Source organism: Cyprinodon variegatus, unplaced genomic scaffold, assembly GCF_000732505.1.
Source record: "Cyprinodon variegatus isolate N-32 unplaced genomic scaffold, C_variegatus-1.0 Scaffold16, whole genome shotgun sequence".
Taxonomy (NCBI): Eukaryota; Metazoa; Chordata; class Actinopteri; order Cyprinodontiformes; family Cyprinodontidae; genus Cyprinodon; species Cyprinodon variegatus.
This window is the reverse complement of record NW_015150469.1, coordinates 1,077,203-1,090,306: the sequence shown is the minus strand read 5'-3', so window position 1 is coordinate 1,090,306 and position 13,104 is coordinate 1,077,203. Positions and strand designations below refer to the sequence as shown.

The 13,104-nt window shown below is 34.8% G+C and overlaps 1 protein-coding gene across 1 annotated transcript in view; it reads left to right on the top strand.

The window, feature by feature from the left end:
- The first annotated feature begins 1,048 nt into the window (after window positions 1-1,048).
- The window catches only part of LOC107091498 (CDP-diacylglycerol--serine O-phosphatidyltransferase), an 18,862-nt gene continuing 6,806 nt past the window's right edge, over window positions 1,049-13,104 (top strand). The window contains exons 1-3 of the mRNA XM_015385456.1: window positions 1,049-1,093; window positions 8,467-8,614; window positions 10,810-10,907. Of these exons, the coding sequence (XP_015240942.1) occupies window positions 1,069-1,093; window positions 8,467-8,614; window positions 10,810-10,907 (271 nt within the window). The 5' untranslated portion in view covers window positions 1,049-1,068. The remainder of the gene's footprint in view (window positions 1,094-8,466; window positions 8,615-10,809; window positions 10,908-13,104) is intronic.

Below are 13,104 nucleotides of genomic sequence, written 5' to 3'. Positions count from 1 at the left end.
GTTGATCCCACACAGCACCAGTATGCCTGGTTGTTCCAGTTTTGTTTGCATATTTCTTCCATTTATTTTTTTTTTTTTTAAGAATAAATGCTGCATTTTCAAAGTGAAAATTAGAAGGGATGAATCAAATTTGTTGAGGACTCTTTCTGACAACTAACAATCAAAAAAATATCTTCATCTGATTATTTCTTTAAAACAAAAAAAATATATCTCTGCCCTTGATTTATTTTATTTTTTAACAGTTATTATGTGTGATACTTAATCTGATTTAATATCAGGTTTTCCTGCCTATACATATGTCCATCCAGTTCATATGCTTTAGAAAAAACTAGAAGCGTTGCTTGCGTCATTTCCGCTCGGAATATTCCAGCGGATTTGTCTCTGCCGCTCCTTTAAAACGACGCACTTCAGCAGCGCGCATCAAACCCACACAGGTGATCTGCGGAAGGATCCACTGCTTCCTGACGGATACAGACGCACAAAAAAAAGAGAATATCAAACGGAAATTGTTCTACATTTATAAAAGAGAAAAGGGGGAAAGAAAAAGAATATCTATAATAACAAATCTTGGTAGATATTAGTGTTAGTTTTTAAAACTCCGTCATTTCATTTAAGTAACTTAAGGAATCTGTGGATCTCCTTTCAGGTAAGATAAGAAACACTTTACATAATTCTCTATATAATTTTTTATTTTATTTTTTTATCTGATCTTTTCTTTCAAGGCAAATATATATAGAAGCGTCTGTTTCCTCCTCCTTCAGTTCGTTTTTTAAACTTTTTTTACACTAATTTTTATAATTCTTCTGGGATGATTTTTATTTAAAAAAAAATACAATAAAACAACATAAATAAGGAAACTTGCTTTGATTTGCTCATCATCAGACACCAACTTTTCAGAGCTCAACACACTTTTCTAAACCTTCACTTTCTATTAAATGACAGAAATTTAGCTGTTTATGCATTTAAATCACTTTTGTTAATTGATTTCCTGACCTGTTTGTTGCTAAGAAATGCTTTTATAGAGTTAAAATCTTTGTTTTTTGTTCCCCAGCTGCTTAATTGTGAACCATGATCCTCCTGACAGCTTCCTCTGGTATGTGCTCTATTCTCAGTCTCATTTCACAGTGAATTATTACATATGAACCTGACAGAGAAGCAGCAGCCCCTCATGTGCAATTATAGGATTTTTTTTAAAATGGCTATAGGAGAACATTAAAACAATCAGACATGCAAACATAAAGTCATCAGGTGTAGCTCAATAAATTAGAAAGATCATAAAAAGTGAATCTATTAAAAACATGCAACTCCTGTATTTCAGTGGATCCTTGATCATGACAGTTCGGGGCTGAAGGAGATTAAATCGCCCAAATCAATTTATTTTTTATAAACACAAAAAGTTTTGCTCCTATGCTATATTGTACAACAATTAAGTAACATATTTTATACATTAGTGGCATGGAGGTGTACGATTAATTATAGCCTCCAACCTCTCTGAAATATTGCCTCTGGTGCATTTCATCTTCCTTTTGAACATATAAGTACACAGAAGTGGGTAGATTACCTAAAAATTGTACCTAAGTAAAAGTAGAATTTCTTAATTATATTTTATATTCAAGTATAAGTAGAATGTATTGATCCAATAAATCACTCAAGTGAGAGTAAAAAAAGTATTTGGTGAAAAGGCCACTCATGTGCTGAGTAACTGATTATAACATCTGATTTGATGTACTAAAAATGATTAAAACATGAACATTTATCTGCTAAATTTAGAAAATTGGATATTCAATTTTATATAAATAACAAACTTGAACATCAATTGCGGATGGAAGATATTGTTTACTATAAATCTCTGAGGTCATTATTGATAGTATGTTATGTAGGCTATATAGGTTGGAATAGGGCAGGTTACTTCCTGCAACATGACACAGTGACCTGTATTCCCATTTGACCTCCAAATGACAGGACAGGATCAGCAGAAAGAAAATAACATTAAAACAGCTGAAGGCTGGAGAACTAAACAGAAGCGTACTGTAGGTTTGTCTTTCTGGTGTGTTTTTGTTTAAAACTTGCCTGTTATTCATAAAGGGAAGTAACTCAGGATGGGTCGAGTAGCCAGACATTTTACCCAAGTAAGAGAACTGATATTTTTTTCATATTTATTAGTCAAGTAAAAGTAAATAGAACAATGCAGGAAAACTACTCGTTGAAGTACATTTGTCCCAAGAAGTTACTTAACTAAAAGTAACTGAGTGAATTTATCCCACCTCTGCATGAAAACCATTGATTATCAAAGGGGTTTGGCTTAGAAAACCATCATTATGTTTTCTAGAACAATATTTCTTGTCATTAGGCTGCAAATTATTTTTTTTTTTCATTTATTTTTTAAATAAAATAATATCCCTAGAGAGGAAGTCAATATTTCCCCTTAAAGAGACATTATGTTTTGTCCTCATTCTAATAGTTATTACATTTAATAATTTACAATTATTATCATTATTAATTAAAAATAACAGTATTCATTTTGAATAATTAAAATTGGAGAAATTATTTGTATCTTTTGTCACACATTATGCATTTCACTGTCATTTATTTTTTTAATTTTCCTTTTCTGTTCGATTGTATAAATCAGGTTTTTCTAAAACAAAAATATCACGTTGAAGATGTCTCAAAAGCTCAAATATGACACATTTGGTATAATAGGGTAAAGAACTAATAATACTAATAAACTCTTTGTTGTTAATAAAATGCAACAGATTTCCTTAAGCAGATATTTGATAAAAAATAATAAGTTGTGTTTTATTGAAAGGTCATGTGATTTTTTTTTTACGGCCCTAAAGGACTTTTATTTTGCTGGGCTCGATGTAAAATGGCTCTTTGGATTTGAATACTCTACAGCATCAGTATCAGTATCTCTATAAAAAGCTTTTCTGCACAGAGAAGCATCACTCTGAAATATCTTATCAGGACCAGTAATAGGATATTAAACTAATAATATGCTCTATGTTCTTCCTCCAGACTCCGGGACCTTGATTTCTAAATGAAATGAACTTTTTGTACCGATAAACAGCTGAGTTCATCATCTCTAGTTCACGAGAGGCTAAACTTAGGGGATGGAGCAGTTAAACCCATTTATGGTGGTTCTTAAAGCTCTAATTGACTGTACCTTTTATCGTTTCTTGTTCCACATTTTGTCCAACACTCCTCCTTTCCCCTCAACCATTGATATTTATTCCACTCTCAGTATCCAGGGTCAACTTGCAAAGACCCTTTATGGCTAACACCCTGGTGCAGGATGTCTGCTGGATAAAAGTTAAGTCATTTGGGCGATTATTTTTACCGTGAAATATTATCCACATAAAATAAATCTAAATTAAAGTTCAATATTTCCGAGAAGCTGAATCAGAGGCTTCCATTAGCTGTTAGCAGTAATCATCAGAATTATCCTTAAAATATTCCCTTGTGTGTAATTTATAATACTGTATTTTATTTTGTCTTTTGAATTTAAATATTGAAGCAAAGAAAGTTTTTATGATATCCTAATTTACTGACATACACCTGAATAATAAATTTGATCCTATATGTATGGAGTAAGATAACTGCCAATAAAGACGTGTAGGTTTCTGAATTTGTAAATGTAAGTCAATAACACTGTATAGATTTAACATATGTATTTGTTCTGTGTTGTTAATCATGTGACATCACATGTTTCCTCTGTCGGAATACAAGTTCAGACGTCGCCACCACATGTCGGAAAATCCGAAGTACGATTGCAAAATATTTTTTCATGTGATTCTCTTAAGTTTGTGGTTTCGGAATTTGTGATTTTTACTTGTAAATTTTTAATTCGCACCGGCGGTAAATATATGATTCCTTCTTCTACATTGTTAAGTTCTTATCATGCATTTGTTGTTTGTAGTCAATACTTCTCATGAATTTTTAGATCTCATATATAATTATTAATTAATTCTTCTAAATTTGTATTTTTAAATGTGTTCTTGGTCCTCATAAATCTGCGATTTGTACTGAGAAACTTTCACACTCAGACATTTTTGTTGATACAGGTAAATTTGTTCCTTTTTTGTGCTTGTTTCCTTGTATTGTGGCCGAGTTCTACTTTACCTTTATAACTTGCATTCGCACAATGAAACATATGATATACAGGTTTTATTGACTTACATTTATACATTTAGATTTTTTTATCAATAGTTATCCTATTCCATATATATACTCTCTGTTTCATACATGATTATTAAAATTTTGTACAAAAGATGCTAGTTTAGCATTTTCCACATAATTTTTTGTTCATGTATGTGAAATGAGCAGATTTTGTTGACAGTTTTTATATTTCCAAGCTACAAAATGCTATGTTATTAAAGCTAAATATCTTAACCGTCAGTCAGTTAATGTCTTAGATGTGTTTTTAAAGCAGTTTAATATCAAAGGGTAGTCAGCTGAGTTACCTCAGTAAGTTTATTTCTCTTTATTCTGGGTCTGCACCCTGACTTGAGAGTTTTCATTGTTTTTCCATGTGCTCTCTTTAGCCGTTACCTGGTAACATGGAAAGGGATTACATAACATGGTCCTTCCCATCATGCTTTGCACTCATTAGACTGGAATCCACAAATAGAGACCTGCTTCAAATTGACAGTGTTTGGCTCTGGATTTATCTTTTTTCTTTTAATTACCAGCCAAGAGATCACAATATCCCCCACAGACTCTCACACACGTGTGTTGCTCTCTAATGGTGTTTACTATGTTTAAAGTCAAAAGATATAATATTAAGACATCTTAAAAGCAGTGTGTTGTTATGTTATTTTGACATGCCAGGTGATAACTTTTAGATAAAGTCCAGCATGAAATAGTGGAGAGAAAAACGCATGCTGTCAAGTGAACGTTTGTTTTTTGGCTTTGTGCTTTGTCTCATACGATGTTTTCTTTCAGATGCATTCGCCTGGCTTTGGAATCAAAGGAAGTTCAGGGAGAAAATCTCGTGAAAGGTTGCTACTGCAACTAAAAAAATTAATGAAATAAAAAAAATTACAGGTTAATATCTGTGCATATTGCTTTAGGAAAAAAAACATGACTTAAGATAAAACAATTAGCTTTGAAACAAGGAAACAAATTTCATGAAAAATGGCTGGAGTGAGGCAACCTGAGCAAGTTTTTAAGTTTCTAACAATAATATTAAATAGACTAATTCCCAAATTCTAATCAAATTCTAACATGACCTGTTATTAATAACTACTGTGGAAGAAAGGTATTCATTCTCCTCCTGATTTCATGCTTTTCTAGACTCATATGTATTAAAAATGAATGTGAGGAAAGGTACATTAAGGATATACCTAATTTTTATTATTTAGAAGAAACTGTCTTTTTTATATCATAAAAAAGTAAAAAGCGTGTAGGGATATAACCAAGCATTTTCAAAGTAACACCTCTTCACCTCTGGTACCAATATCAGTTCATAAACAAATGGTTTACTTGATCATTTAAAAAAGAAGGATCTCAGGAGAGATGTTGTCTAAAAAAGTGAGTTGGAGAAATAAATTATCGGCCTGTTCGATAGTAATACAGCCAGTGAGCCTTCATTTCTTGTTAAAGACGATTTTCTTGTACTTTTACATTAAAATTGATGTTCGATCATTTGTTTTATTTTACAATGTATTCATTTTTAAGCTTAGTATTTGCTACTAACAACCATAGGCCCTCACTCACTACCAACACTCGCTTCAATTGAAACCACAACTGTTAGAGCTTCGTAATTTTCCATTGGATTCGGGACACCCCGTTCTGCATAGTTGATGCTCGGCCTTGGTGGTGAAGTCCCACCGTAAAAGAGGAGACATGGATTCATTTTAATAATAATTGAAATCACAAAAAATGTTTACAAAGTATGAAACGGGAAATGTTCTTAAGAGATTTTGTTGGGTGGCTTTTAAAAAAGCTGTTTTATTTTACTCCTAGAAGGACTGTTTTGTCATCCTACATCCAACCCAGACCCCAGTCTGCCACCGCCTTCTCTCCCCCTCCTCTGTCCGCCCGGCAGGCTCCTCTGATCTTCCACTGTACTCCTTCAATCTCCCACAGTTAGCCCCTTGAGGCTAGCTCCGGCCAGCCGATGCTTCTTCCTGTTCCATCTCCCCGGCCGGCTTCTCTGATGTACCACTGTCCTCCCAGGCAGACGCCCCCTTTCACACCATTTCAGCGCTCTGTTTAATGCCATGCTTCTCTGATCTGTGTCCCTCCGCTGTCCTCCTGAGATAGCACCAGCAAGCCGCCCTCCCTCCCTCACTATCGTGCTCTGTCTGCCCAGCAAGCTCCTCCAACCTGCGTTTTTTCTCCTCCGATCTACCGGCATGGTTCCTTAGCTCCAGAGAGGGCACACAGGCTGTCTCGTCTCTGTTCTCTTGTTTTTAATAAGACATAAAAGCATTGATTTCACTATTGTCTGGACCTTTGTGTCTGTCGTTAAGTCTTTTTGTTTAGTTTAATTAGTTTAGAGTTACTGAGAGAGTCGTTTTATTGCATTTACTGTTAACAATAAGGACATAACAATCACAACTCCTCCTCCCTCAGCCTAGGGTTGTTTTTTATTCTTTCACACTTAAAAATCGAATTGACGTTTCTCTTCCAGTGTAGAAGATCTTAGACATTAGTGCTTACACCATCTTTTTCTAAGATAAGAATCAACCCATCTATTTAAAAGATCGCAGTCAGAAAACATCTCTTTAGGCCTGAAAAAAATGTTGTTTTATTTATGGTATGTCGTTTTCCTTTGCACGTCTACAAGAGATTTTATTATTTATAATAAATTCTCCGTTTATGAAAATGACCCTTACCAGTGTAGCTTTACCAAATTTCTATCAAGCAGAGAGACAATAAAAGAATAAATAGAATAACAGGAGGATTTGAATCTTTTTTCCACAGTCCTGGATTTTTCCACCCCAATGTCACTCCCTTCCATTAAAGCTCAAGTCCAATTGCTATTAATTGATCCCAACAATCAGTCAGTTACGTAAGCACTGCTCTTGTTAGGTCAATGTTAACAGGCTAATCGATCTCGTCTGCTTTGTGTCAGTGCAGTAGGTCCAGCTCCCTGTGAAAGTAGCCCAGTGATGCAGTGACCCTCTAAATGTTAGCTCGTCCCTCACATCAGCATTTGATCCCTCAGAAAAACCACCTGTCAGCGCTAACATAGCTAGATTTCGTTTTCTACAAGTTAACACATAATGACGCTTCCTGTATGTTATTGAGATATTTCTAAAGCTAGATATTTTAACTATATGGGGGCTATCTTGTCCCATTTTTTTTATTTTTGTAAAGCAAATAGCGTAGTTTGTAAATGTCAATTTGAAAAAAGCAAATTTTTTATGGAAATTTGAAAATGTATATTTAAAGCAATTTTCTCTTTTTTTTCTTTTTTTTTTTTTTTTTTACTATTTTTTTTTTTTTTTTTTTTTTAATTGTTTTTTTTTTTCCAGATTTGAATCGTTCAAATTTAAATTCAAATTTAGTTTTTTTCAAAATCTTTTTTGTTTTGTTTTTGCGAAGAATTTTATACAGTTTTACTGTTTTACAGATAGTGTTTTATTAATCAAATTCTCTATACAATAACAAATTCTTGCTCTTGACGTGCCCATTGACAATGATTCAATTTTTTCCCCATGCAGACCAATAGAAATGTGTCTGTGTTCTTTACTTAAGAACACAGACACTTACAGAAAAGAAATCTGGATAATTCAATCAATTAAATTCAAAAGAGCAATTTGAAAAATAACACTGAAAATTTCAAATCAGTAGACAAAACAAAAAACTTTGGAAAAAAATAACATTTGAAAGTAAAAATTCTGCTAAAAAGTGTTTTGATAGAATTCTATTTGAAATAATGAAATATAAAAAATACAGTTTGTTTCGCCTGTTTTTTTAAATCTAAATTCACTTTCAAAACCTTTATTAATGTTTCATGAAACCTAAGTTTCATTTCTGGATTGCATTCTTTTCAAATTTCCAGTTGCAAAATGTCTTTACAAAAATGGAACAAAATCACTCCTACTGTGTTGCAAATAATGAAGCACACATTGCTGTTACATGTAAACAATCTACTAAGTCATGAAATATTATAGATTTGTTCTTGATCTGAAAATGGATGAATGTATCGTAAAGTTGAACTCCGTCCAATAAGCAAACAGCTTGGTAAGTCATACTTCTTTTACATCAGGCGGGGCCTTCAGTATTGGATTAGTATTTCTGTTTTATTAGATTAACTGGTGTATATTATTTTTTATCAAGTAATGACTGATATACTGAAGACTTAGAACTCCTGACCCCATCTTAGTTTGAATCAGAATGGGATTAAATCAGTAAACTGAGAAGGTCAGCTGGTGTGCTCGTCCGATCACAGTGGGGTGGGGGGGATTTTTGATTGAACATGGACAGATGCTAACTGCTGCTGTTGTTTGCTCTCAGATTTCTTCCAGTACGCCAACAAGCTCCTCCTGAGCGATCATGCCACAGGCTTCCAGATCAAGGAGTTTGTGCGGAAAAACGCTGCTAATGCTCTGTCTGTGGCCAACATGGTCATGGGCATGGCCTCCATCCTCAGCAGCCTGAACGGGTGAGCGAACGCATGATCTAGGAGAAAAATAAAAGACTGAGCATTAGAGAATCCAAATACAGGTTCACATTTTTTATCGTATTAGGAGTAAACACGTTGGCCTAAATATCAAATAAATTCAATTATGTATCGTTTGCTATATTTTTCACCCATGGGATTTCCATTTTTTTTTTCTCTTTGCAATGCATGCTGGGCTAATGACGTGGTTACGTCTCACTCAACTGGAACCTACAGAATAAACAAAGGAAGGTTAAAGTCGTAGGGAAGTCATATATGAATGTCAAATCATTCTGGCTTAAACATGTATATAAATGTACTCTTTATCAGACTATATTTTCCCAAAATTTAGAAAATTTCTAGAAAAAAAAAAAAAATCTGTCTTAAAATCTGTGCTTTTTCTTTTTTTTTTTTATGCAGGCCAGTTATACATCAACTTGTACACCTAAATTCGGGCAATCATATATCAACGGTAATCTGTCAATAAAATTTTTTCAGTCATAGCATCTTGATTCATATGTCGCAGCTAATATACACAGAAGTTGAAATAAGAATTATTTATTTTACTATTGAGTTCCGTCCCAGTTTTCACGGGGATGGACGTCTGTGCCTTCGGCAGGCGTAGAGCTAACAGAACTGGCAGCGTTGCGAGGCAAGGGCTCAAACATGTACGGCTGTAAGCCTTCTACACCAAACAAAGCTTCAGCCTTCCTGGCGTCCTCTTCCACAACATCTTTGTCCACGCTTTCCTCCTCTAAATTAAAAAATGTATGATGTCGGAGACTCCTCCACGACCTCCGACTCAAAACTCTCCTCCTCTTACATGTTTCCACTTTAAAGAATTACGTAGTCTAGAGAGCTGTACTTAACAAAATTTCTTTTTGTTTACACTTGTGTATACAAAATGAAAAAATCTGTCTAAGTCTAATCTTTACTTAAATTTTACTTTTTTTAACTGTGGAAGATTTTCGCAAATTTTTTTTCTCTACTTAAAAAAAATGCTTGTGTGAGAGCATGCATAAGCTCATTTCTCCTCGTGCACGCTCTGTTTAAAAGTTGATGTTCTCATAGCCCATACAGGCTTACTGTGTCTGAATGTCCACCCTAAATTCCTCAATCAGTATATAGAGCAGGGACTTAATAGTGAACTTTATAGTGAACTTAGTTAACTTAGCATTCGGACAGATGATTACTACTTTTTGCTTCGTTGGTCACAAAACTCCTCCTCCACTGTGCGGTACCTGCGCCATCTTTGTTATTAGTCGTCGATGTTGGGTGGCGGCAGCCTATGGCGACAGCGGGCCGCTATGACAGCGAATCCCATAATGCTTTGCGAGGAGAGCTCTCAGTGCAAAGCATTCCGGTACATATCTGTCTCTCCTGGGACCTTTCTTTTCTTCTCATACACTTCATTGACACTTTTTCTCTTACGTCCCTCTGCCATTTTAAAAGAACTGCGGTGAGAAAGGTGAGCTTCAATGACTGGCTGAAACCGTAGCTCACCACACATATACACCTGAATGTGCATAAAAAGATAGCTAACGGGATGAGCAAGGAGGATGGCCTCATGTAAACTTATCACCAGAATGATTGACAATTAGGAGGACCACTTATTTAGATGATCCACCCGGAAATAATAGATCATCCTCTACACCTTTAAACTAAACAGCCTACAGCATTTTAACTATATGGTATTTAAATACAACATAAATATTTCTCAAATAAAATATTTTGTTACATCTAATCCAGGATCCATTTAAAAGATTTTGAATAGTTTTCCTCCTGAACTGCCTCATATTTTACTCCTCCATCTTGAAGTCTGACCAGTTATTTACTTAAAGCATCTCCACATTATGATGCTACCACCACCGTGTCTAACAGAGTATGTTCTGTTCAGAGTGATCTTCACTGCTGGCTTTCATAAAATGTCGCTCCCATTTCAGAGCCTTCTCTCACGTGTTCACTGTGTGAAAGAATGTGGAAAGGCTGGAGGGGTTGCAAGGTGGCATTGATAAAAAATAATAATAAAGACATTTTTTACTAGATGGCACATAACTTATGAGAAAAATCTATTTTTAACAGATTTGGCAGTTTTCTGACAGAATTACCTCTCAGGCCTGACACACATGGCACCTTTGGAGGAAAATGGGCTTGCACTCTTCAAACAACTCAACTTCACTCTCCCTTGTTTTGTTCAGGCACCATCACGCGGCATGCTGGCTGGTTCTGATTGGGTACCTGCTAGATTTGGCAGATGGAGCGGTTGCCAGGCAACTTAATGCCTGCTCGGCACTGGGTAAGTGTAGGCTATTGGTCAATAAGCTTTAACCAAAGATTAACTTCAGTGAGGCCGTTGGCAGGATATGCTGCACAGTCATTTGTAATTGGAATGTCTCCAACGAAAGGCGGCATTGCTTTTGAAAACTCTGCTTAGCCTTTAACATGCTAGGAATATAAGAAACATGTTTTATAAGTTTTTTTTTTTATTTCTTAAGGGGTTTAGAAAGACAAAATGCTAAGTTTAAACTTTGAAAAACGTTTTTCTAAGCCAAGTTGCAATATAAATAACACCTGCACCTGACCAGTGTCCATATTATCCCAGAAGCTTAAAATAGCTCCCAGCTGCATCATTGTTGGCTGTGCAGGGAGCTTTGTGTCTCAACAAGCATTTTCTGCATGACTTTGCAGGTGTGTGCTGTTGTTTTTGTTTTTTGTTTTTTTTTTTCAATTGAACACTTTCCCATTAGGCAACCTAAGTCCATGGGATCCAGTTCCAATTGTCTGCATTGTCCTCTTGCTTTGGCTTCTCCGCATGTCTGAAATTGCTTAAATATTTAACCCCGGGTTCCCTGGATTCCAACCTGTTCACTGATGGCTGCAGCCTGAATCACCTCATCGTCATCTGCTGAAAACATGCTATGCGCTCCTGAGGGATAAAGAGATGAGCCAGCGGAGAATTTTGTTTTTTTGAAAAGCTTGCTCGTTGAGCTGACGCTGATGTTTCCTGTTAAAGATTTTTGCATGTATGTGCAACTAACACTTTCACATGGTAGGGATGCACAAGCTTAAGGCTGAAAACACTTCCATACTGTCTTCTGAAAGTCATGATATACCTTTAACGTTTTCACTTTGTCTTGCATTACATTATACCTAAATTTTAGAAGGGAAAATTGTTTACAAAAGTGTAGTGTGGTACATTTGTATGCCAACACCAGAGACGCTGGTTTGTTTTGCAGCCTTTTATGCAATTACTGCTTAGAGTCTATGGAGTTTATCCTCGATAAATAAAGATTTAACCTCTTCCCCCTCTCCTTCACAAAATGCTTCAAGCTTGGTCAGATTACTGGAGAGCACCTCTTAATATATGTTTTACTCTATGGAGTTAATTTTCTTCCATTATTGTTGCAAAATATTTTTAAGGGCAAAATGCATTTCAGAAATTAAGCTTAATTTTTAGATTAACTTTGCTGTGTTTTTTTTATTATTGTTATTATTTTTATTCTCAATTTCTCAGTTTTTATCCCTTTTTTTATTTTCAAATCTATTTTTTTTCTTTTCTTTTAGGCATTATTCTTAAATTGTTTTATGAAGATAACATTTGAACTTGAACTTGAAGCCCAATACAAAAGCTTTCTCTTGATCAACAAAAACAATGTTGCTAAGATCCATGCAGACAGTTAGAACTGCATCTTCATTCCTCGCTCCAAAGGAAAGAAAAGGATGCAATTAAAAACAAAAACACCGGGAAAAAAAATAAAAAGTGAAAGTATATGATCTGTAAAAAAGAAAATCGAATAATTGTCAAAAAAAAACATTAAATATGGAGAAAAAGTAAATTCTTAGAAAACGTTTTTGATTCTCAAATCTCTTTTATTATATTTAGAATGTTTTATTTCCGGATTGCATTTTTTAAAATTTGTGCTCTTTGCCTTCAACAATAATGGAACAAAATTCCCTCCATACTAGTCTCCCATGTAACTCAGACTAGAGTTATTTATGTGTGAGATTTAACATGTTGACTTCTTCTCTCACTATTGACTTACATTTACAAATTCAGACACCTACACATACATTTTTAGTGACATTTGGTTTTAGCCAATCATAGTAACAAATAAAATGTCAGCAGTCATCATGAGAAACCACAACAAACTTTTATTGTCAAAGCTAAATCTCGTTTTGTTTAGCTTTCAGACAGTAAATGAGCAGCAGCTTAGCAGTGAAATAAACATTAACGTTAAGTGCAGCAGTGATCATATGTAAAGATCGTGGGAGAAAAAAAACACGGTGCAAAACGCATTGATATGGAAGTTCAGAACAAGGCAAAGACAAATATCTATGGTGCAAATATGCAGCGGTGTCTAAAGTACACACATTCTTACTTAAGTAGAAGTATAGATACTAAAGTTTAGAAAATACTCTGGTCAAAGTTGAAGTATCAACTTGACCTCTTTACTCAAGTAAAAGTGAAAAAGTATGTGCTCCAAACACTACTT